The sequence below is a fragment of the Nycticebus coucang genome, chromosome 17 (genome assembly GCF_027406575.1).
Source record: "Nycticebus coucang isolate mNycCou1 chromosome 17, mNycCou1.pri, whole genome shotgun sequence".
NCBI lineage: Eukaryota > Metazoa > Chordata > Mammalia > Primates > Lorisidae > Nycticebus > Nycticebus coucang.
Window position 1 is genome coordinate 57,434,294 of NC_069796.1, and position 25,050 is coordinate 57,459,343.

Sequence of the window (25,050 nt, forward strand, 5' to 3'; positions counted from 1 at the left end):
AAATCCCACTTATTTCAGGAAGCCTTTTTTTGGAAACTCTAGAGGGATTGAAACTCTCTCCTAGTTTGCTGCCGTCTCATCTCAGTAATGCTGAACATTATTTGAGTACTGACATGTGGGAGAAAAAACACAGGCTTGACCGAGACCAGAGTGGGGTCTGATCAATCAGATGCTGTGTGACAGTGCACAAGCCATTTATTTGTCTTCTCTGAGCCTCAGTTTCCCTATAGAGAGGAGATTGGAGACAATGATCTCTAAGTGATTGCACAGAATGCCCAGTAATATGTGCATATTGTAAATCATGTATGTCCTTAGTGTTCTCATTTACTATTACTGCATTTTAATTGTAATCACATTTCTTATTAGCAGTGAAGTATTACCTATCTTTTAAATTGTCTTCGAATTTTAAAATTCCCACACGTACTTGTTTTGTCTTTCTCACTCATCAGGAAGGAACCTTATTTTATTGTTGGGGCAATAAGGCCTAAGGGCACGGCAGAAAACACAACGTTGCTCCCAACTACGGAGGGCCCTTTGCTCCAGGACACTGCCAGGCGTTGCTCCAAGTGGGTGCTTACTAATTACTTACCAATTGATTGGCGGTTGTCAGGCCCATGTTGCAAGACAACTCCCTTCTCCCTGGAAGGAGGAACCCTTGGAGTCTGTTGGTTAACGGGAAAAGTGCTTACTCTGGGAGGAAGGCGGGGCACGCCGGAACCAGCTCTCGCTGGGAACCCGCTTACTCCTTCACGCGGTGTTTCTGAACCCGGTTCTTGGTGTGGGGAGGAGGTTCAAGTATACTTGGAACCTGTCCCCTCGGCCGAGACACTTAGCCGCCTCCGGCCCCTGCTCGCGGCTAATCCTGCGGAGGGGAGCTCCCTCCGCCACCCCGCCTGCTTTCCGCTCAGGCTCCCAGCGCTCCGCACGGGGAGGGAGAGCTGGGGGAGCCCTGTACGTTAGTCCTCCCGGAGCTGCAGCCGAGGAGCCCCGCGCCCTGGGGGGGTCTCTCGGCGGCTTCCCCTCTGCTGCACCGGTGTGCAGGCTCGCCCCGCCGCCCCCACCCGCGGCTGGTCTCGCTCCCTCCCTCCCTCCGGCCCCGCCAGCCGGAGCGCGCACACCGGGGCTCCAGCACGTGGGCGCGCGGGAGGCGGCGGCTGCTGCTGCCGCTGCCTGAGTCCGAGCCCGAGCCCGAGCCGGAGCCGGAGAGATCGCCCTCCATGCTGCGGGCGCTGCGGCCGCCTTCCGCTCAGCCTCTGGTTCCAGGCGAGCCTCGCGAGCCGGAGAAGCAGCGGAGGGGAGGAGGACGTGGACCGGAGGAGGGGAGCGGAGGGCTGGAGCCGGTTGGGCTGTGAACAAGGGGCGCCCGCAGCCGGGAAGAAGCAGCCCGGCTCCCTCGCTCTTCCTCTACCCCAGCCGCTTCTGGGGGTTCCAGGCAGCCCGATGCTGCTGCGCTCCTAGGCGGCGGCCGGCCGAGGCTTCCCGCAGCCGCTTGGCCCGCGCGGCCCCCATTCCGCGGGCGAGTCCCTTGTCTACCCCGGGGGACGCACCCGGCTGCCCGAGCCGGAGTGGGCGCAAAGTCCGAAGTCTGCCCCCAGCGCCACCAACTTCCCCAAGAGCCCCTCTCTCAGCCGCAGCCTGCGCCAGACCTGGGAGCGATGCGCCCTCAGCCGGGCGGCGCGCCCTCTGCCAACTCGTCACCCATGGGATCGACTGCCCTCAGCTGCCCGGCTTGGAGCGCGTAGCCTTCGCCGCGTGGCCCAGGAGCTGAGCGAGATATCAACGCGTTTCGCGACCCGGTGAGCACAGGTCTGCTTGAGTGCCTGGCTGGGGCAGCGTCCATACCCAGGGGTGAGTAGACGCCAGTGGCGGCGCCCTTGAAGGGATTGGCAAGGAGGCGAGAGAAAGTTGGGTCTCCTTGCACCTTTCCTGGGATTGACAGCGGAACGTAACATTGGTTTCCCCAACCCAATTTCCTTGTGGGCTTTCCCGAATTGCCTTCATCTCTAAGCCCAGGGGGAAGCCCCCTTCCGCTTTCCACGGAGAAAGGGGGCTGCTTGGAGCAGAGCAGATCACTGACTATTCCCCCCATCAACGTGCCATTTGGGGCTTCTCAGCCCGCCCGCGCATTAAGCAAGCTCCAGCGTAAGCGCTTGGAGATCCGCAGCCGCCTGGGCGCGCTAGGAGATCATGGGCAGCCCCAGCCCCTAGGGAGGCTAAGCGCGCTTCATTTAAGAGATTGCTGGAGTGTTAAGGAAGAGAGAGGGAGAAGGGGGAAGGGCTGGCTGTGGTCAGCTAAGGCAGTCCGAGGAGGAGGTGTGAGTGAAATTTATCCATAGCTGAGGGATCAGGCACCCGAGGTGCCTCGCTTCACCGTGCGGATTTGGGGGCTTACGATACAGGGCGGTCTAACAGAGTCCAACAGGTGGCCTGCGCGGGCTTCCTGTGGCTGAGTGCGGGGGAGGTGAACAGCTCCCTCCCGGGGGCCCAGGCTGCCTCTGCCACTTGTAGGGGCGCATCTGAACATGGGTAAGGAAATGCACTCTCTGCTCTCAGGCCCAATTTGGGGTGAGTGTGTAAAGCATCCAAATGCCTCCTGTCGGAAAACAGCGACCTCATTGTGTGCCTGACTGAGGTTTCAACTTGCAGGCAACTGAGGGGCCATTCAGCTGAGTAGTGCAGACTTGGCTGGTCCTCAGACTTGAGCCCTGGCCTTCCCCTCGGTCCCTGGCGGTGGGTATTCCATCTCCCCGGGCTGGGCTGCAAGCCAAACCTCAGAATTTCAGTCCTCTCCCTCCCTGATGGGGGGAGTTGCGGGCGCGTCGGGAGCCCTGCCAGAGTGTATTCTTACTACCTGCCTCCTGCACTTTCATCCTGAAACGCCGACACCGGGGCGGGTGTGAGGGTCACGTGGTGTGTGCAGGCGCGCGCTGGGCAGGTCGAGTTTGTGAGGCGGTTGGAAGAAATTAGAGTCTCCCTGCCTAGGGAGCTCTAATTAGGGGAGGGCACTGCGTTTTGACAAAGTTTCTTAAGAACTCACCATCCTTAATCTTTCAGTGACTTTGGCGACTTCAGGTGTGCCCAGCGGAAAATCCTCTGGGCTCTGAAAGCTGCCGGCACTCCAAAGTAGTATTTTCCAAAATTGAATCTGTCCCATCGCTGTGTTTGCCCATTTGTAGGTGGGGGACAGTTATCCCTTTTCGTGAGTGAAGTGATAGGATGTCTATAAAGGAGGCGCTTAGAGTGGCTGTTGGGTTGGAAGAAGGAGGAGCGGCTGGACGTGTTTGGGCGGGGAGGGTGAGGAGGGACGGGAGCTTTCTACAGCCTGGATGCAAAGCGGCCCTGAGATTTTACTTAGATTTTTGTGTTTTGAGAGGGTTGGTTGGCTGGGAATATTGATGGAGATTTGGGGAAGCTAAAGTTTTCCCAACACACACTTGTTACTGCCACCCCACTGCCTATTCACCTTCCCAGTGAGATGTTTGTACTCTGGAAATAGAATGATTGATGAACACTCCAAACCACAAAAGAACCCCTCTGCAGAGGACACTCTGGGTGGTAGAGCTGTTTGGTCTTGCTGCCTCTACTCTGTAATTGCTGCTGCATCCTTCCAGCCCCAGTTTAGCTTCCCTCCCACTGAGAGCCCTTCTCACTCCCTACCTCTGGTGGCAGATAGCCAAAAGTATCTAAAGAGAGTCAGTGGCCCATGGGGACATATAACACACCCTGGCTGATTTAGTTTGGGGTGCATACCTTACCAGAAACATGCCGCTGGAGGCTAGTGTTGGAAGGGAAGCCAGGAGTTGCGGGACCAGAGGGTGAATGGGCAGCAAATGACTATGTATGATGAAGAAATAGGCAGAGACAGACAGACACCAGTAGAAGGGTAGAGAAAGCAGAAAAATGAGGGAGAAAGAGGCACGAAAAGAGAGACAAACACACATAGAGGCTGAAAGTCAGAGGAAGAACCCAAAGACAGGAAAGCTACGGGCAAAGAAGAGGAGAGAAGTACAAGGAAGGGAAGGAAGGAAAAGGAAATCTGAAGAAGAGTGTGAGAGGAGAGAACGGGAACAGAGCTGGAGAAGTCAGATGGGGACAGGGGGTAGGAGGAGAGGACAGAAGGGGAGGCCTGAGTCACATGCTTTTTGTATTTAATTTTTATAAACCACACTGCCATTCTGAGGAAGTTGAGACAATCCACATCCTTAAGTAGCCAGCCTTTGGATAGTGTTTGATTCTCTGGGGAGTTGTGAATTATGCAGAAATTGGACACCCGCTTGTAACCCAGCTGCATCGGAGATAACAAGACTGTAAAGAAGTTCACATTCTCAGTAAATGCACAGATGTACAAGTCCATTTGCCTTCACTGGTTTTGTTGTTGTTTGTTTGTTTTTGCTTGTTTCTGGGTAATCACAGGCCTGGAGAATTGAGTTGAAGGATTGTTTCACTAGCCATATTTGCTAGTGACTCTAACCTCACTTATAGAAGAGTGTCCTGTGTAGCTTCTGAGAAAAACTGCTAGACTTACCCCACTGGGAGGCTGAGCCATTAGAGACAGGAACATGCTTCTCTGAGTGCTGAGTTGGTTCTGAAGCTGATTGTCCCTGAACCAAATTTTGATAAACATGGTGTATCAGACGTCCTCAAACTTTTTAAACAGGGGGCCAATTCACTGTCCCTCAGACCGTTGGAGGGCTGGACTATAGTTTAAAAAAAATCAAAACAAAAAACTGTGAACAAATTCCTATGCACACTGCACATACCTTATTTTGAAGTAAAAAAACAAAATGGGAACAAATACAAGCACATCACCTCATGTGGCCTGTGGGCCACAGTTTGAGGACCCCTGGTGTAGATGGTATAACAACATTCTCTAGTTTGTTCCTGTATTTTCTCCTGAGAGATACATGTAACACTTCCCACTGGTATCCCATTCTCTCCAGAAAAGCTCATTTCTTCTGAATTTCTCTTGATAAAAGGACAAGCCCAAGGAAGTTGCTCAGCCAGGGTTACCTTTTCATGAATCTCCTTAATCATAGTAGCTCCAGAGAAAGACAGATGGCTCCTCTGGTTGACCTTGTCAGGGGTGTTCACACTAACAGGCATTGAACACTCAGCAGGGCATAGTCTTGGGAATTCTTTTATATACTTGGTTCATTTAACAGTCACAAAAAAGTATCCCATAGGCACTGTTATAATCGTCTGCATTTTGTAGCTGAGGAGACTGAGACTCAGTGAAATTACGTAACTTGCACCAGAAAAATTGTTAGTTGACAGTAGTCCAGGAACTAGAAAGCAGCAATGTTAAAATTTGCACCTAGGAATGGTTAACTCTAGAGTCTAAGATCCTGATTACTAGTATATGTGGTGATAGCTCCTAACCCTAATACCCCAATCCAGACTAATGGAGGCCAGAGATGCTTGCAGATCTTTCCCAAGCTCTCTTCCTCCCCAGTTTACCATTTGAGAGGCGAAAGAGAGTGGCTAAAGAAACTGAGAAGTGAATTGCCAGAGATCCTATAACAAGTAGGTCCCAGAACTGGGACCAGCACCCCAATGTCTGCAGTTTCCGTCCAGCCTTTTCCCCACCACATACAATATTTATTGCATCTGGCTAATTGTCAAGATTACATATGTCTTAGTCAAAACACAAGTTCCTGGACCCCAGTAGAGGTGCAGTGAATTAAGATCTTGGGACAGAGAGCCCTAGATCTGTGTTTTTAGTCCGTGTACCAAGCTGCGTCTGCACATTACCATTTGCCCCAGTTATTCCATAGATCCTGGATTCTGACACTATGGATCCCTTCCAGACAGCTTTAAGAGGAGGACTCTGAGTCCCTTTTGCTTTCAGCAAAACAGACATGCAAAAAGTAGTACACTCTAAATATATTGCAACCTGCTGAGACCTGTAAGGAAACAAGCTGGTCAACCTAGAGGTAACTTTCAAAGCTCTTTGAGAAGTGTAGCAATCACATTGATGTTTGTTACACTCATTTTTTCTTGTGCCAAGTCAGAAACCATTTAAAGAAACATCAAATGCTCCTTCAGTGCCTTGGTGTCAGCTTTTTGTACTAATACTTGACACAAAATGACACCATGAGCCAGGCCAATGTGCCATGGTGTCAAATGTGTCAAGCTTAATCTCCCAATTTAGTGGATCTAGCTGTGGTGTAAGAAAGATCCCTTTCCTCCCCTTTATTATTATGCCTTTGACTCCCTCTGAATGGATCTATGCCTCATTCTGCAGGTACAAAGGAGGGATCACACACACTCTGTCTCTTTCTGGCACATTTAAATTGTTTTCTCAGTGACCTCAACATCTTTTTCCTTCTATCTCATTGAAAAGTGGCCAAAGGTGCAGACATCTTGTCCAGCAAACTGTTTTGTCATCTTTCCCTTTTCAGATCCAAATTTATCTTTTGAATCTGTTGCTTTTAAACCTGACCTCTTATTCAGGAATGGTAATTGAGCCTTAGGTAGTTTTGATGCAAGCAACTCTCTTGACACATGTATTTTAAATAACCACAGTCATTTGTGAATAGAACCAAGGAACACCTTACATTTACAATGTCTGCATCTTAAATATGCTGGACATTTTTTCTTTTTTTGTCATTTCAGTGGTGAAAACCTACTTTTCTGGCATGGCCGGCTGAGGAGAAATAAAAGGTGAAAAGAAAGGCTTAGTGGCTAAGACTTGGGCACCGAGCACAGACAAATAGGGGTCAATACCTACTTGTACCTGGCTTGCTTTATTACCTTAGTCTGGTTATCTCACTTCCCCAGGTCTCCTTTCTTCATCTGGAATTTGAAGACAATAACAGGTAGTCTGTGTATTTGGCAAGAATTGACCTAGATGAGTGACTGATGAGCAAGCTCAGCGTGGTGCCCGCACACCTGTTAGCTAGTGTTTTTAGTATTTTTACCGCTTGTTGTTAGAAGTTTGCCATGTGTCAGGCTGCATTTAACTGAGGATGAAACTGACATTGAGGAGGCTGAGCAACTTGGGGGAGTCACACAGACCCCAAGCAAGGACTGATACTGCAAACCCAGATGTGTCCTTTGAAATTCCTAGCTGCCTTTACTGTTGCAGGGTATGAGTCACTATTCAAAGCGTTGCATATGAAACACATCTGATCTGTGTTTAACTAACCCCATTGCATAGAATATTGAATAGAACAGTGGGTATCTTTTGATCTTTGGGGATAATTTTTAGGTGCTTAAATCACCTCCAAATATTTGCTTTTACTTTTCTAGCCTTTGGGAAGAATTGCCATGGATCCATCCCCTACTGCAGTTGTTTGACTGGGTTCCACCTGTTTTTAAGCACAGGGATTGCTTCTTTGTGAAAATCCCATTGAGTCCTCAAGGGCTGGGTTAGATGTCTTTATAACTGTTCCTCCTTTTAAACTTCAGTATACTTGTCCATTTACTTCTCTATATCTGCCAGTCAATGTAAGCTTCTAGGGATGAAGGCCTGTTCTTATTGGAAGGTCTATCTACAGTGCCTGGCATATAGAAAACTCACAAAACTTGAATGGGTATTTGAAACTTTGAACTAATTTCCATGTGGACCAGAAAAAGAGGACGTTGTCCTTAAATGCTAAAAGAAAAACCATCCAAACATTGGACATGAAAGCCACAGGGTATGATGTGTCCCCAGAGGCACCAGTTCTTCACATAGGAAGGTAATGGCCTCAGTAGTTGTTGATTAACTAGGTTGATAGCCTTAGGCAAGTTCCATCATGATGTAAGTAGAAGGGACATTCTGATTTATAAGTTAATGTGATTATATCTGTACATTTAATTGGTTGTTCAGAAAGATATTTGTTTCTCAGCCTAAAAGTTTTAAAAATTAATTAGGCTTCTGGAGTGAGAACCAAAGTTAGAGACAAGCTAGTCCTATCAGCTTGAAGGAGGGATGAGGAAACTAAGGCTCAGAGAAGAAGGCACTTGCTAGAGGTCACCCAGCGAGGTAGTGCCAGAGCCAATGTGAGAGTCAGTGGTTGGTGGCTGCCAGGCTGGGTCTCTCCAGGCACTGCTAAGAGTGATCAGAATGTGCAAGCTGAGCTACTTGTTTGTGTCCAAGGTGTGCTTGAAAGCCTTTTGCATGTCTATATACATAGTTTGCTCCCCACACACAGCCCCTACCTTGCAAAATCCCAAAATAAAGCTCTTACTGAGAATGAAAAGGAATGAGGCAAGCCTGAGATGTTTTGTTGATGGGGCAAACTCCAGGTGGCAAAGAAGTTTGTGAGAGAACATGTTGGCAGGTCTTAGGTTAGTGAGGTCTTGTGAACTTCTGGGATTCACAAGCAAGGAAGTGAGGCTCACCAGGCTCTTCCTTTTGTATTCTGGGAGGTGATATTTTAAGAATTAGAGATGTATGGATGGTCATTGGCAAAGTAGTCAATGAGCTTGTGTTTCCTTTTCCTCCTAACACTTTCTCAGATGAGAAGCAGTCACCTTGGGCCCCTTCTCTTTTACTTCTGGGATGCTTTGGAGTAGGACTAAATGAAGCAGCCTAAAGATATCCTCAGACCCAGATGCATGTGCAGTATACTTTGATGTTAACACACAGCTCTTTATTGCATGGCGTCAATATTATGGAGACAGTAGGACACAGGTCATTGGTGAGCTATGTTGTGCCTGGTCCTTTGGAAACATTGTAATCAGCTCTGACAAGGCTGTGGAAATATCTCTACCTAGCACATGTCCCACATTCCAAAGGCTTGCCAGACCAACTCAAAGTAACAAGACTGTGAATAAACAGGGAGAGAAGGCTCAGATTTGATTGTGTTTGCCTCTCAACCATAGTGAGTCTGAGATTATTGGTGGTATTTTTGATTTGGTATCCAAGGGTCAGATGCAAGGGAGAGGCTCCTCCCTTTGCAGTAGAATACACTGTTTTCCTTCCTACTTGTCTAGGTTCCTTAAATTCCTCCATTAAAGGCTAGTTCTTTTGGGTTTCAAATATTTTAAATTTTTCTGTAGTCCTGTATTGAAATGCAAAATTTCTGAAGTAGGAAATCATAGCTGTCTAAACCTAACATCTTACCCCTTCTCTCCTTAAGGAGGCCTCTTAACAGGCGTTGAGGGTAAACACTAGTAACACTCTGATCCACTACTACTGGTGCTGCTCTTACTATCGCCATTTATTGAGAACCTACTGTGTGTCAGTGTGGTTGTATAAGTTATGTACATGTGTTTTCTTCATCTCATGTTCCCACTAACCTAATGTTGTAGTTTCAGGTAGGAGAATTAAGAAATCACCCCAGAGCCAGGTGCAGTGGCGCATGCATGTAATCCTAGCACTTGGGAGGCCAAGGTGGGTGAATTGCCTCAGCTCACAGGTTTGAGACCAGCCTGAGCCAGAGTGAGACCGTGTCTCTAAAAATAGCCAGGCGTTGTGACAGGCACCTGCTGCTTGGGAGGCTGAGGCAAGAGAATCACTTGAGCCCAAGAGTTTGAGGTTGCTGTGAGCTGTGATGCCACAGCATTCTACCAAGGGCAACATAGTGAGACTCTGTCTCAAAAAAAAAAAAAAAAAAGTCACCACAGAGATGACAAAAATAGCAAGAGTGGGATTAACCAGAATAGAAATAAAAGTGATAATCTGAGCAGGAAAATATTGAGAAGTAATGAAGAAGAACAGAAGGAGAGGTGATATCTCTATCCTTTTCCCAGTTCCCAAACATCCACTTCTCCAGGTGGGATCTGCAGAGAGTGCAAAGGAAACTGAGGCTTGGAAAAGTTCATTTGCACTGATTCTCACTGCTGTAAGTGGCGGAGTGGGGCTTTGACTCCAGATTTTTCTTATTCCTAGCTTTACCAGAAAATACCATCTCTATTTGACTTATAAAACCCCAACCTTGGGGCGGCGCCTGTGGCTCAGTGAGTAGGGCGCCGGCCCCATATGCCGAGGGTGGCGGGTTCAAACCCAGCCCCAGCCAAACTGCAACCAAAAAATAGCCGGGTGTTGTGGCGGGTGCCTGTAGTCCCAGCTACTCAGGAGGCTGAGGCAGGAGAATCGCCTAAGCCCAGGAGTTGGAGGTTGCTGTGAGCCGTGTGACACCACAGCACTCTACCGAGGGCAATAAAGTGAAACTCTGTCTCTACAGAAAAAAAAAAAAAAAAAAACCCAACCTTGAAAGGAGTTTAGAGAATGTCTTCCCCCAGGCTTTCAATGACTCTGAGGTACCTTAAGAAACATTTTATGTCATTACATATACACATCTGCGTGCATAACTGATAGAAAAGCTTCAAAAAAATCTAACACATACTCTTTTCTGTGTAATTTACTGATGTTTCCTGTTCTGCTTTATGCTATTATCCACTGTCCACAGGCACACACGACATATTTACACATATAACAGAAACAAAAGTTTTGGAAAAATAATAGTTACTTTTAGTGTGAGTGGTATAGTCTGATTATTTCTTTTTTTTTTATTAAATCATAGCTGTGTACATTGATATAATCATGGGGCATCATTCACTAGCTTCACAGACCATTTACCAAGTTTCACATATACCCTTGTAAGATGCACCACCGGTGTAATCCCACCAACCCCCTTCCCTCTTCCCACCTCCCCCCTCCCTCCCCTCCCTTTCCCCCTTCCCTCTATTCTTAGGTTATAACTGGGTTATAGCTTTCATGTGAAAACCCTAAATTAGTTTCATAGTAGGGCTGAGTACATTGGGTACTTTTTCTTTCATTCTTGAGATACTTTACTAAGAAGAATATGTTCCAGCTCCATCCACGTAAACATGAAAGAAGTAAAGTCTCCATCTTTCTGCCATTCAATCCTGTAATCCCTCTACTGGGCATATACCCAGAAGACCAAAAATCACATCATAACAAAGATATTTGTACCAGAATGTTTATTGCAGCCCAATTCATAATTGCTAAGTCATGGAAGAAGCCCAAGTGCCCATCGATCCACAAATGGATTAATAAATTGTGGTATATGTACAGCATGGAATATTATGCAGCCTTAGTCTGATTATTTCCATTCTATTCTAGTTCATTCTTAAAATCATGCTGTGGCCTGCAAAATTTTTTTTTTTTTCTTTTTTTAGCCAGAGTCTCACTTTGTCACCCTCAGTAGAGTGCTGTGGTGTCACAGCTCACCGCATCCTCAAACTCTTGGGCTTAAGCGATCCTCTTGCCTCAGCCTCCCAAGTTGTTGGGACTACAGGAGCCTGCCACAATCACAATGCATGGCTGTTTTTTAAGAGACAGGGTCTTGCTCTGGTTCAGGCTGGTCATAAACCTGTGAGCTTAGGCAGTCCACCTGCCTTGGCCTCCTAAGTGCTGGGATTGCAGGTGTGAGCCACCACACCTGGCCTTTGCAAAATTTTTTAATGGGTTGGAAACCACAATGTGAAAAACATTTACCTAATCAGATATTATAGACTTTTACAGGGGAAGAAAGTAAAGCTCAAGGAGGTGGAGCCATTTTTCCTGGTCCACAGTGCCATGATCAAAAAGAACAGTCAATGTAGAATCCAGGCCGGTGACACCCACTTACACCTGTGAGTGGCAGCCTCCTCCATGTGAACTCTGGACCACCCCTGAGCTTCGGCAGGCACCAGATTGTTGCCATTGATTGCTCACAGTATCTGCCTGTTGTCTTTGACTTTCACTCTCCTCTTACAGAATTTTTTTGTATTATATCTCTTAAGTGACAGAGTTAGAGACATTTGGGTTGGGGGAGGGGCAGGGAGCCCCTACAGCTCCTCTGTGGACCTCTACTGACATCTGGATCTAAGGATTAGGGCAGTGATCGTGAACCGGTGTACCGTGGCACACGGGTGTGCTATGAGAGGATCTCAGGTGTGCCATGAAAAATTTTGAGGATCATTAATTAAATTATTTTCAAAAGAAGTTCAAGGCACTTTTTTTGATCAACATAATTTAAATGTGCTGTGAATGTTTATGGGTTCAAATGAGATAAATAAGTGAGAGAGAAAAGGTTGAAAAACACTGGGTTAGGGGAAAGACGCTGCCCGGTGGAGGAAGCACTGAGGCCAACTTGGATGTCCTTGATCCCTCTATCTGTCCCTCTCTCGGCCACTTCCCTTCCCCAACCCAGACATCATCACTCTTGTGTTTAAAGGACTAAATACAGAGCCCAGTTGGTCATCTTTAATATACAGAGAACCCTTTCTGGAAACTCTGATGACTACCAGGGCTGGGGCCAGAACTTTTTTGAAATATAACTTAATTTATTTAACACCACACATGTGTGGTAAAAAGCCACAGAGTAGAAGAAAATGGTGAAATGTAAATGATTTCCTATCCCTGACCCCAAGTCCCCAGATGCCCCTTTCCTGGTAAAAGGCATGCGGCCAGGGGACATAAAGCATGTTTTTTCTTTCACACAGATAATAGCATACTATATGCTTTGTTTTTTTTTCCAATTTAAATGACAGATCTTGGGGATGGTTACCATAAGTTTATACTGAGCTACCTCATTATTTTTCTGAGCCACGTACTATGAAAAATAGAGGCATATGTGGCTGGATCCTTTCTAGACAGCCCTGGTATATAAATGTACTGAGATTTATTTGGTTGTGATAAAGTACAGTGATTAAGAACCTAGATTCTGGAGCTGATTGGCTTCCATGAGTGTGTATGTGATTGTGTGTGTGAAACAGGGTAGGGGAGGGAGAGCACAGTATGAGAAAATGTGGGGCCAGGAAGGCCTCACACATTTAATTGAAACAAAAATTTTAGAAAAATAATAGTTGCTCTTAGTATGGTTGGTATAGTCTGATGATTTCCATTCTTTTCTAGTTCGTTCTTAAAATCATGCTATGGCCTGCAAAACTCATTATATGACTCTAATGGGTTGGAAATGACAATGGGAAAAAAATTTACCTAGTCTGATGCTATAGACTTTCACAGGGGGAAAAATAAGAGCCAAATTATACCTCATTTGGGCACATTTCAAGAATTTAGCTTTTATGATTGTATGAACTTTTCTCACTCCATGAAATCATCGACAATTATTTGTCCAGAATCTTTTTCCTTTGGGATCCTGAGAGAGGGACCAAGCAAAGATAGTGTTACCTGCCCTTAAAGAATATGAAGACAGCACTTACCCAGGGAAGGTTGAGAATGACAAATAATTGTGAGTAATTGTGATTTAAACTGCATGTTGCCTAGGTAATCTGCTGAATGTTATTCCATGTAGAAGGAGTCTTTGACATGGGACTGTGAGTTTCACATTTGAGGACCGGCAGGGAAATCGGAGGAAGACAGGAGAGCATGTTGATTTGTAGGCAGGGGCTGCTATGAGGCCAATATATAGCCATGTACTAAAAATGAAATAATCCATCTAACCTGCCTCAGCTCAGGTTCTGTAGGAGGCTCGAAGAAGGCTGCATGGCTATTGGTAAATTATAAGAAAATAGATTTTCCTTCATAAAATTCAGGATATTTTAGTGAAACTCTCTTGCCTATAATCTTGGTGAGTTTGAAAGAAGGATAGAAATCTACTCAGTAAACATGTGTTTAATAGAGGCACATAAACTCACATAAAGGAATGAAGGAGGAGGTGAGCTCACTGGTTTGGCTGTTGTAGAATGATAAGACAGACTGAGGCGGATCCGTCTTACCTGATGGCCAGAGAACTCAGGGAGACTTAGAAAAGCAGCACGCTTTAAATGGTCAGCTGGGACTTTCCACGTTAGCCAAAATAGGGAAGAAATTTTACTTTATACTCAAATATACAGGATTTTGTTTTAGAATCTGTTGTTTTGTTGGAAATAGAGGAATGAAATTAAATAGCATAGGGAATTAATACTAGATAATTCTGCCTTCCCCACTCTGCCTCAGAGAAGTTTCTGGTATGATTCGCTCAATGGTCCCTCTACCAACTCAGAGAAACGCTTGAAGTACATTAATACGTTTGCTATTGAAGGACACATGTTTTTAACAACAAAAATATCTCTTAACTCCTAGCAAGATTTTTATTTGTATACATCATAGTGAAGAAGGTAGAAATGTGTATCCACATGATATTGAGAAAATATTTATGTAGGACTTTTTCTGTGCTTTTATTTCTGTTAAGGAAAAAAAATAGCAACAAAAAAACATTATCAGTCTGGGTTGTTCTTTTTCAGATGCAAAAATCACTCCAACTGAAATCCTTTTTGTACTCAAATTGGGTCTGCCAGCTTTAAAAGAGGGCCGTCTGGATAATATGATAAACTGGTCCATGCGTTCAATCTTAGCTCATCAGGGTTGTGCCAGAACTGACATTTTCATACAGTATGGCTTGATGCTCTGATTACAAATTGGTCGTGAGCAGCTAGACTCTGTAATTTTATTCACTGAGGATTGTGCTTGTATCATTAGGTCTGTTTTGGATTTGAAGCCTGAAGGAGGGAATATATCCCTGGCTCCTGTCTCTTCTTTCAGAATGTAATAGAAAGATGTATTCAGAAACAAGTGTAATTCATTATATGCAAAATTAAGAGTTTCATTTTCCTTCAAGGCAGGGATGATAATATTTCCCCTCCTGCTTCCCCTGGAAGTTTCACAGAAATATCTTAAATGACAGTTTTAGGAAGGGTGCTGACTATGTTTCTCATTTTTTATTCTACTTATGATAAATAAGTAAATTATTTTTGGCAAAGAGAAAGATCTATAAAAAGAAAAGGTCTGTAGCTCTTGCTTGTTTTCAAGAAGTCTATTTTTGATTCAACTGTATCAACTTTTTTTCACAAAATGAAATGATCAATAATCATCATTTGATCAAGGACCTTTTGTGTTTGAGATCCTGGGAGAACAGAAGACAAGTAAAGACAATGTTTTCTGTCCTTGGAGAATTTAGAGATGGGATGTTCTTAACCAGTGCAGACTGAGAATGATAAACTAGCATGTGTAATTAAGACTTACCTTGGATGTTAGAGACAATGAGTGCACTAGGATTCAGAGATAGGAAGAAACCAACTCATTTTCCTTCTACATTCAGATGTTACGACACTCAACACAGGGTACTGTACCTCTGGTCACCAAGACATGTGGGGTTTTTCTCCCATTCACCAGGTAAGCAATTCTCCAGCAGGCTCCAACTAGGTGTCCTACAATTCGGTTCTCGCACTGTCTACCTGGAGGTGGTGTCAGATCATACCATTAAGGGCTCAGTCAAGACTGCTTCCACTTCAGATGCAAGTTGCAAGCCCCTAATTGTAACTTGTGCTTCTGATCGACTGGCTATAAATTGTGGTTCCCATGACTTCTTCCTTTGGTTTGATTAATTTATTGGAGAAGCTTACAAAACTTAGGGAAACACTTATGTTTATCAGATTATTATAAAGGATATTACAAAGGACACAGATGAACAGCCAGATGAGAGAGATGCATAAGGCACGCTTCTGTGTCATCTCTGCGTGTGGCAACCTCCACGTGTTCAGTGCTCCAGAAGCTCTCTGAACTAGTTCTTCAGGATTTTTATGGAGCTTTGTTAGGTAGCAATGATTGATTATATCAGTGTTCATTGGTGATTGACTCAACCTTCAGTGGGTGGTGAAATCCCAACCTTCTAATCACATGGTTGGTTTCCCTGGCAACCAGCCCCCATGTTGAGGCTGTCCAGGAGCCCAACCTAGGTTGCCTTATTAGAAGAAAAGATGCTCCTATCACTTAGGAAATTAAAAATTCTTAGCTCTGTATCAGGAAGTATGGTCAAAGACCAATCTTAGAACAAAGATTCTCAGAGCACCTCAACCCATAAGGTTTTTAGGAGTTGTGTCCCAAGGAACTGTGACAGACAAAAAAAGTACATACTTACTGCATTACAGATCCACCAGCTGAGAGTAACATATTTGGGTGTCCTTTCCAACATGTCATCAGAGAACCAACCTACGATAGGGTAGTGAACAATTTTGTATGACCCCCATTGCATCAACTGAACTACTATTAAAATAATTGGGATGGGTACAGTGGCTCTTCCCTGTAATCCTAGAACTCTGGGAGGCTGAGGCTGGAGAGTCATTTCAGGTCAGGTATTGGAGATCAGACAGTGCAAGAACAAGACCCCATCTCTACTAAAAATAGAAAAATTAGCTGTGTGTAGTGGTATGCGCCTGTAGTTCCAGCTACTCAGGAAGCTGAGTCAGGAGGATTGCTAGGGCCTAGGAATTTGATGTTGCTGTAGTGAGCTAGGCTAACACTATGGCACTCTAGCCTGGGGGGACAGAGTGAGATTCTGTTTCAAAAAAAAAATTATTACACTTATAGACCACCTCAAAGGGCCCAGGTGCTCCAGAGCGCCAGGCCATAAGTAACCTTAGGTTTCAATGCATTGCTAGGCTTAGAGCAAGGAAGGGACATCCCCAGCACTCCATGTGTACAAATGTCACCTTCAAAGAAAATAAAAACAAACTTTGTACTGAAACCAAAGTGGGAAGTGCAGAGTGAGGAGAAAGACTAAAATTGTTGTGACTGCAAATGCCCATATAGTTCTGCACCTAAGAATAAGCTTTGAACAAGCCAATTGTAGGCCACAGAATAATAAATCTGAACCCAAGACTCCTGCATGAACTCAGGATCTGGAAGGGAACCAGTGGCACTTGATTGGCAGCTTCCTTTGGCTTCAAGTAAAAGCAATCACACATTCTCTGGAGGAAATCATGTCCCATTCAGACCAACAGGAATCCCACAGGTGAAGATAGAAAACTGCCAGTACCAGTCAGAGATACCAGAAAGAAAACAAACAGAAAACAGACTTAAACCACTGAGATTTATGGTACTGGAATTATTATATCAGATATAAAATTACAATGTATGAATGTTTTAAAGGAATAAAAGGTAATTATTTAAAATATGAGCATGCAACAAAAGACTCTAATCATTAGGAAGATTTTACAAATAACTAATAAGAATTCTTCAAAAGAAAAATAGTTGGTGGAATAAACAGTGGACTGGATGGATAGAATAGCATCATAGACACAGCTGAAGTTGGAGGAAGGTAATAGGAAGACATCGTCTCAGGCAAAGAGAGATCCCCACAAAGGAACCACAGGCGGTACTGACAACAGGCTATTCCTGACAGTGACGGAAGACAGTAGATTCAGGACAGCGTCTTCAAAGTTCAGGGAGAAAAGGACTGTCCAACTAGAATTGTTTTCCTTTTAATAATAAGAAAAAGAGAAACATATTTCAATATAAACAGACCTTTACTAAGGAAACTTCTAGAGAATGTACTTAGAAAGTAATCCCAGGAAGGAAGATCTGGGATAATAGAGGGAATAATGGATAAAATCAATTGGTTAACATGTGAGTAAGTTTAAACATTGTCTGTATAATATGATATAAGATAATGTTATAACTTGTGTATTTTTATGGAGAAAAGAAGCAGAATGGTAGACAGTAAGAGCCCGTTTCTAATCAACCACAGAATCCTAAACTCCAGAACTACTTTATAATCTGGGCATTTGCCATCCGTCTCCTTCCCCCTCCTCTTCTATTTCTTCTTTCTCATCATTCTTATTAGAGAATTGTTAATTTTATTAGATATTTCAAAGAAAACCATTGACTTAACAGACCTTTTATTTTATCTTTTGTCCTTTAAAAGACATAAAGTGAGAGCGTTACAAACAGAAGTTTTTTTTAACAACACACATAAAGATGAAGAAGTAGTGACTAGAATATGTAAAAAGCTACTACGAAAGAATAAGAATAGACAAACAGCCTATTGAAAAATGGGCAAAGAGCTTCAACAAAAGTTATGGTGAAAAGGAAAAACGTGAAAAGTTGTACAATATCATTTGTAATTGGGGAAATGTGACATCAGTGTGCTCTTTTATACTTGCTGGATTATACCAAAATAAGAAATTTGACAATACCAAGTGTTGAGGTGAACTTTAATACACTGATCATGGAAGAGTGTACTTTGGCATTTTCTGTGAAGTAAACATTGGGCTACTCCTTGACCCAGAAAATCTTCTCCTATGTATATACCCATTAGGTATGCTTGTACATATGCCACAGTAGACACCAGAATATTCATAAAACCATTGCTTTTGCAAGAAAATAACCAAAATGTCCATCTTTAGGAAAGTGAATCAGTAAGTTATAGATATTTATACAATGGATTATGTGACAAAGAAAATTAATGGGTTGCAACTATATGTACTAATTAGAGATGAACATCAGACTCAAAATATTGGATAAGTATATTTATGTTGATAAATATTTTTATTTTGATAAAAAATAAGCAACACAAAATACTTTTTTGGCTTATATTAATACATATATGATATAACGTAAATTAAAAGGAAAGAAATGTAAAGAAAATTTAAGGCAGAGCTAATATTGGTTATTTGGGACAGAAGCAGGGGGCTGGAATAGGAAAGGGACAATCCATGGGGTTCAGGGAAGCAGTGGGTTCAGGAATTTTGTTGCTCTTTAACTATGGAAGTGTGCTTTTCGGAATTGATTGGCTGACTTCTAGAAGGAAGGACTCTTCGCTGATGAGCTGGCTGTTAAAAGTTTGTGCAGTGGTACAAAACTGCCATTGATCTATTTGAATGGGTTTAAAACTAGTTTCTTGTGATGATGGCCACAGGAGGATAGAAACCTTTTATCCTCACTTATGAAGCGAGTCTTATTATTTCTAATTTTTTTTTTTTTTTTGAGACAGAAACTCACTTTCTTGCCCCTATGGAGTGCTGTGGTGTTGTAGCTCACGGCAACCTCAAACTCTTGGGCTTAAGCGATCCTCTTGCCTCGGCTTCCCAGGTAGCTGAGATTATAGACGCCTACCACAATGCCTGGCTATTTTTAGAGATGGGGTCTTACTCTAGCTCAGGCTGGTCTTAAACTCCTGAGCTCAAACAATCCACCTGCCTCAGCCTGTTAGAGTGCTAGGGTTACAGGCATGAGCCACTCCACCCGGCCTGTTATTTCAGTTTTAAAGAAGAGATCGCTACCTATTTGCTTAAGAGTTGCCAGCTGCAGGGTGGTGGAGTTGGAATTCCACAGCATTCTGTCTCTATAGCAGTGGTTCTCAATGTGTGGGTCGCGACCCACAGGAAATGTATTAAAGGGCCGGGACATTAGGAAGGTTGAGAACCACTGCATAGTCTTCTATCAACAAAAAGTAGTTGTAGCTGAATTATAGCATGTATCATATTACAAGTTATAAGATTAGAATAATATAGTATTTATTGGAAGTCGTAACGAGTTTTCTTTTAGCTTCCTGATGCTCCTTCCCATTTCTGTCATGGCAAAATGGTGCCAGTTGGGCAAACTAGAAACCTTGGATTATCCTGACACATCTCAACCTTTCACCCTGGCTCTTCTAATAAACCATAGTCCTAAATTTCTAAACAAACTTTCTGGCTTGACCATTTATCTCTATCTGCACATGGTTGCTGGATGAACTTTTTAACAGAAGTCATATCTGATCTTGTCAGTTTTGGACACTTTAAAATTATCCTGTTATTTTCTCTCCCACAGGCATCCAGCTGGTCTGTGGAGAGTGATAGTGTGATCTTTGTTATTTTGTCTCTTTTATTTTTTTTATATTCAATCATAGCTGTGTACATAAAAGCAATTATGGGGTACAATGTATTTTGTCTGTAGTCGTTTTCTGACACAGGGACTTTTCGTGTGCTGTCTGGTTAGAAGTTCAAACCACCAGACCTTATTACCAGCTGCCCTTCCTTGTATGGTCATTCAAAAACCCCCATGTTGTGCCTCCCCAATTTTTGAAAATTTATAATAGCTCCTGGTTTGATGCTCTTTCCTTAAAACTACACCGGCTGTATTTCTTCATGTTTACAATGTTTATGTAGATAATTTCTCTAATATCCTGGTCATTTTCTAGAATTCTCTTCCTTCAGTGATCTTGTTCTCTGTTCTACCTAATCTGACAACTCTATAGACTTACCTGAGGCTTCTGGTTCTCACATTTTAGCACACATCAGAATCCCCTAGAGGTCCTTATAACGCAAAGGCGGAGGTTCACCCCAAGCGTTCTCACTCAGTAAGTCTAGGGCAGAGCTGAATTTTTGATTTACATTATAGCATCCCTCAAAATTAGGGAAATAGATTTTTCAACCATTTTGAGGTTTTGCTTAGAATGATGTGACACAGTATGAGTTTATGTCACATGTACATTCAGTTCACTTTGGGAGACACCAGAAAGACACTGACAGCCATTCTCCAAGGTGGAACAAGATGATGAAGATCAAGAGACTCTCGTGACCATCCATGCAGAAAGACTTTACCATGGTTCTGGAGACCTCACAAAGGAACCTGGAAAACTCAGAGCAGTTCTAAAGGGAAGCCTCTTTAAAAGGTCTGTGAATTGTAGGCATGACTTGTGATCACACTGGTCCTCAGAAGGGTAGAACTCTCTCAAGCATGCTCTGGATTCTGGACTGTGCAATCTAGAGTTTAGAGAAAGTTTTCATTAAATGTTTGGGAAAGATTTTCCCAGATAGTGTTGGGAGGTGAACCAGCTAATGATGAGAACTGTGGTTTATTTGAAACCTGAAACCTACTATGTGCCAAACACTGTGATAGGATATAAATACATGTGGTAATGAACTTAGATACTGTGTCAAGTATTTACATAGTTAGAACAGTGATTTTCAACTGCTGTCTCCTGAGAGGATCTTAGGTGTGCCGCAAAAATTTTTAAAGATCATTCATGAGACTATTTTTGAAAGAAGTTCAAAGCACAGTAAGTGTATTCTTTTTCTTACTTTTTCTGGATCAACATAATTTAAGAAGTTTATAGGTTCAAGTGTGCCATGAGATAAAAAAAAAAAAAACATTGAAAATCACTGATCTAGACGTTAATGATTCAAATATGTAATCATTTTTGATATTATCGCATTATATATTATTTAGTCCTTGCAGAGGTCCTCAAACTTTTTAAACAGGGGGCCAGTTCACAGTCCCACAGACCATTGGAGGGCTGACTATAGTTTAAAAAAAAACAAAAACTGTGAACAAATTCCTATGCACACTGCACATATCTTATTTTGAAGTAAAAAAACAAAACGGGAACAAATATAATCACACCGCCTCATGTGGCCTGCGGGCCATAGTTTGAGGACCCCTGCTTAAGAGGTAAATATTATTGATAGAGAGGGGAAAGCTAAAACTTTAAGACATTGAGTTCTAGGATCACACACTTGGCAAGTGTCAGAACCTGGAGACTTACCAAGCACTAAGACTCGTGCTATTCCCTCTATTGCAGGCTGTTCAGTCTTTTGCTATCTAGAAGGAGTTTGGCATCAAGGTATGTAACTCTCAGTTCCTTCTGAAGAATTATCAAATCATTTCTCTGCCTTATGATTATGCAGGAGATTGAATTTTGAACTTATGTGAAGAAACGCATGTTTATCCTTGTCAAACATTTATTATTATTGGCCCTATAATTTTGTCTATTTAGATCTACTTGAAACTCAAGAATTTCAGACAGTGTATTAAACTTGTGAGATGCACACTTTTGACAAATGTAACTGACTTTGAACTTTTTCCTAGTTTTTGATTAAAAGATATTGAAAGAGAGCAGCCCAAAAAGGGGAGGAAGGAGTATAGATGGAGCCTCACGGCACATTCTGAGAGATGCCTTCATTCCTTTAAGATCCCCAATTTTATATTAATCATGCATAGAAGTTCTTTGTATATGGTATGTAATGGGTGAAACTGGTACACATTTACTGTCCTAATCTTATAATCTGTCACATATTTTTTGTACCTTCTTCACTGCTTTTCAAGAAATATTTTGGCAGACTCTACCAAATATTCCACAGTTAGGGAATTTTATCAATCTGCAGGACTTGTAAGTTTAGTTAAAATATGCAATAACCTGCATATTCCACAGTTAGGGAATTTTATCAATCTGTGGGACTTGTAAGTTTAGTTAAAAACTTAGGTGATTTGAGTACGTATTGAACCCATTATGAGTTTAGTTATCACTGCTTTCTGATCATTGAATTATTCTTTTTTTTTTTTTTGAGACAGTTTCACTATGTCACCCTCTGTAGAGTGCTGTAATGTCACAGCTCACAGCAACTTCAAACTCTTGGGCTTAAGCTATTCTCTTGCCTCAACCTCCCAAGTAGCTAGGACTACAGGTGCTCTCCACAATACCCAGCTATTTGTTGTTGTTGTTATTGTTGCAGTTGTCATTGTTTAGAGGCCCAGGCTGGGTTCGAACCCACCAGCCTTGGTGTATGTGGCCAACGCCGTAACCACTGTGTTTTGGGCGTTGAGCCATTCTTATTGATTGTTGCTCTAGGAGAAGTAACTTTTTTTTTTCCTAATAATGGTTCTAAAATGATTTCAACTTTTAACTTAGCTTTAGGGAGAAGAGTCCTAAGAACCTAAAAGCCAGTTATGAAGCGAACCTTCATTGTTAAAATTAGAATCTGGTCACTTGTAACAACTTTGAATGATCATATGCCTTCGAAATGAATGTACAGATGTGCTGAAAATAGAAAAGATATTTTTACATAATTAAGCTAAGTAATAGTTTTGATGGAGAAGGATTGTTCTAAAAATTACAGAAAGTCAATTCATTACTCATTCCCTTGCATCTATCCATGCATAGGAGTTTATTTAAACAGAGACCCTAGACTGCATATTCCATATGCAATTTTTCCCTTATCTGATAGATAGTTAAAGGAAAGCCCCCTGGAGAGATACATAAAAGGATGCATTTAATTTGAGAGGAAAAAAACCCTGTATTTGTCCCTTTTAATTAGTATATGAAGAACCAGATTTCTCTAAGGATTTGCTTTCTAGTCTATATTTATAGAACAGCATCTTAAAATGGTAGTTTTTCAGAAGAGTGAGAATTTTTAAAATGTGCCATGCTTTATAACATAAAATAGATTTAAAAAAAAAAAAACTGTATTGCGGGTGGCGCCTGTGGCTCAGAAGAGTAGGGCACCAGCCCCATATGCCGGAGGTGGTGGGTTCAAGCCCAGCCCTGGCCAAAAACTGAAAAAAAAAACAAAACAAAAAAAACTATATTGCATGTAGTAATTTGTGAACAGTTAGAGATTGTTCTCTGTGGAGTGTAGATCACTGAGGGTCGGGTGTGTTCATTTTGGCCCTTGGTCAAAGTTATGTGTGAGTTTTCATGTCTGTTTGAGTGCAGGTGTATGGTGTATTTTAATTAAACTCTACTGCCACTTACTAGTTCATAGCAGCCCTTACCTTTCCAGGCTATTGTATACATTTGCTGCCTCTGGCCTCTGAAAGCATTTGGATTTGTAAATCCTGGGGCAAAAGGTGGTCTTGAGGATGGTATAAGAAATGCAGATGAAGTGATCATTATTTTTTGGAATTGCTACAAAATCCTTTAGGTATTTAGGACTTAATTTGAAAATTTTTAAAGAAAAAGTGATTCTTTAATTATGTCTCCCCAATTCCTATGTACGTGACAAGAATACAAAGTCTTTTGATTGAATATACACATAATTAAGAAATGGATGCATTTATTTTTATTGATGATAATAAGAGACTATTAAAAAGCATAGTTTTAGGAAGGTGGATGTTAAAAATATTTGCCATCAGAAGTTATACATTCTTGAGTGTGACAAATTATCAGTGGGTATGGGTGCCAATGTTTTGATATGTTTTCAGCTGTGTACCTGAGCACTCAGTCTCAAAGTTACCATGTTTTTGACATAGATTTCATTTCAAGGCTCTTTTGCTTTGAAGCCAAAACTATGGCCCTCCATTTGACCTCGGGCAAATCACATAACTTCTCTGGGACTTTCTTTTCAATATGCTAAATGAGACTTTCCCTACTGAGATTTATTTTAATGATTAAATGAGATAACGTGTCCAGTACCTGTCATAAAAAACAATATAACATTTACTAAACTTTATTCTTCCACTTTCTTCCATCTAATTGCTACTGACCTGGCCCAATGACCATTTGTGTCTCATCTGTATAAGTGTAATATTCATTTAACTGTCTCTCCCCTCCTCTTACCCCCATGAGCTTGTTCTCCACATGGCACGCTCTTAGAGTGATGTATATAACAAGCAAATATGATCTGATGACTGCATGCTAAAACTCTTCTAAGGCTTTCTGCATCTTAGAACATGGTCTAGAAGTTTCTGTGTGGTGCGGCTCCTGCTGCTGCATCCGCCTCATCAGAGTCATGCTCCCCATGGCACTCATCATTCGAAGCTCCCACCTTTCCTACAGCTTCTCGCACGTGCTCGGCCACGCTGTCTCTTCCCTGTCCCTTCCTTACTCAAGCTCACCTTTCTGCTCAGAGGCATTTCTCCTGCTCCAAACTGGTTAGTTCCTACTCTTACTTCATATCACTACTCTTGAGTCACTTCTCTGGCTACTTCCCTGTTTTCCTGACCTCCCACTCCCTAGCCAGATTTAATTTCCCACCCACCATATATATCTCCTTCAAAACACTTACCACAGTTGTAATTTTATATTTGTTACTATTTGTGTGATTACTTGATCCATATTTATCTTATCTGCTAGAATAAAAAGGCCACTTGGTCAAGGGCCAGGTATTACCAACACCCGATAGACAAGCCCCCATCAATATTTATTGGCTGAATTAATTCGTGAATGTCAGAACCCTCTTAAACTTTTTATATTGAATCTCTGTAATGACATTGTGAGGTCGGTCTTATAATCCCTCTCTTATAAAAGAGGAAATTGAGGCTTAGAATTTTTTAAAACTTTTGTGTAAATGACCCAGCACGCATAGTGGTGCTGTGTTTGGTATGTGGGTTGCTGTGCATCATGACCTTTCACCCCTTAGCCCTGACCTTTGCTATCTACTGAAGAAACAAGTGTAAGAGCTCAAGATCAGTTGCTCTCATTACAACTACAAACTATCTCAGCTCAACGAATTCTATGCAGTCATGTTTGTTTAGCATCAAGACACAGAGGTTTTATAGAAACCTTCTATAGTTCATTGTCAAACATTCACTTAGTGCTGGGAAAGATCAGGCACTATGCTGTTGTACAGAAGTCAGCGTTTGATAGCAAAATCACCATACAAATAATTTCTCTTGGTTTGCATACACAAGTC

General features: G+C 42.6%; 1 protein-coding gene across 1 annotated transcript in view; it reads right to left on the reverse strand.

Annotated features, from left to right (window-relative positions):
• Positions 1–2,405: 2,405 nt before the first annotated feature.
• Positions 2,406–25,050, reverse strand: part of LOC128568557 (uncharacterized) — a 40,698-nt gene continuing 18,053 nt past the window's right edge. The window contains 1 exon segment of the mRNA XM_053566217.1: positions 2,406–2,516. Within this exon segment, the coding sequence (XP_053422192.1) occupies positions 2,406–2,516 (111 nt within the window).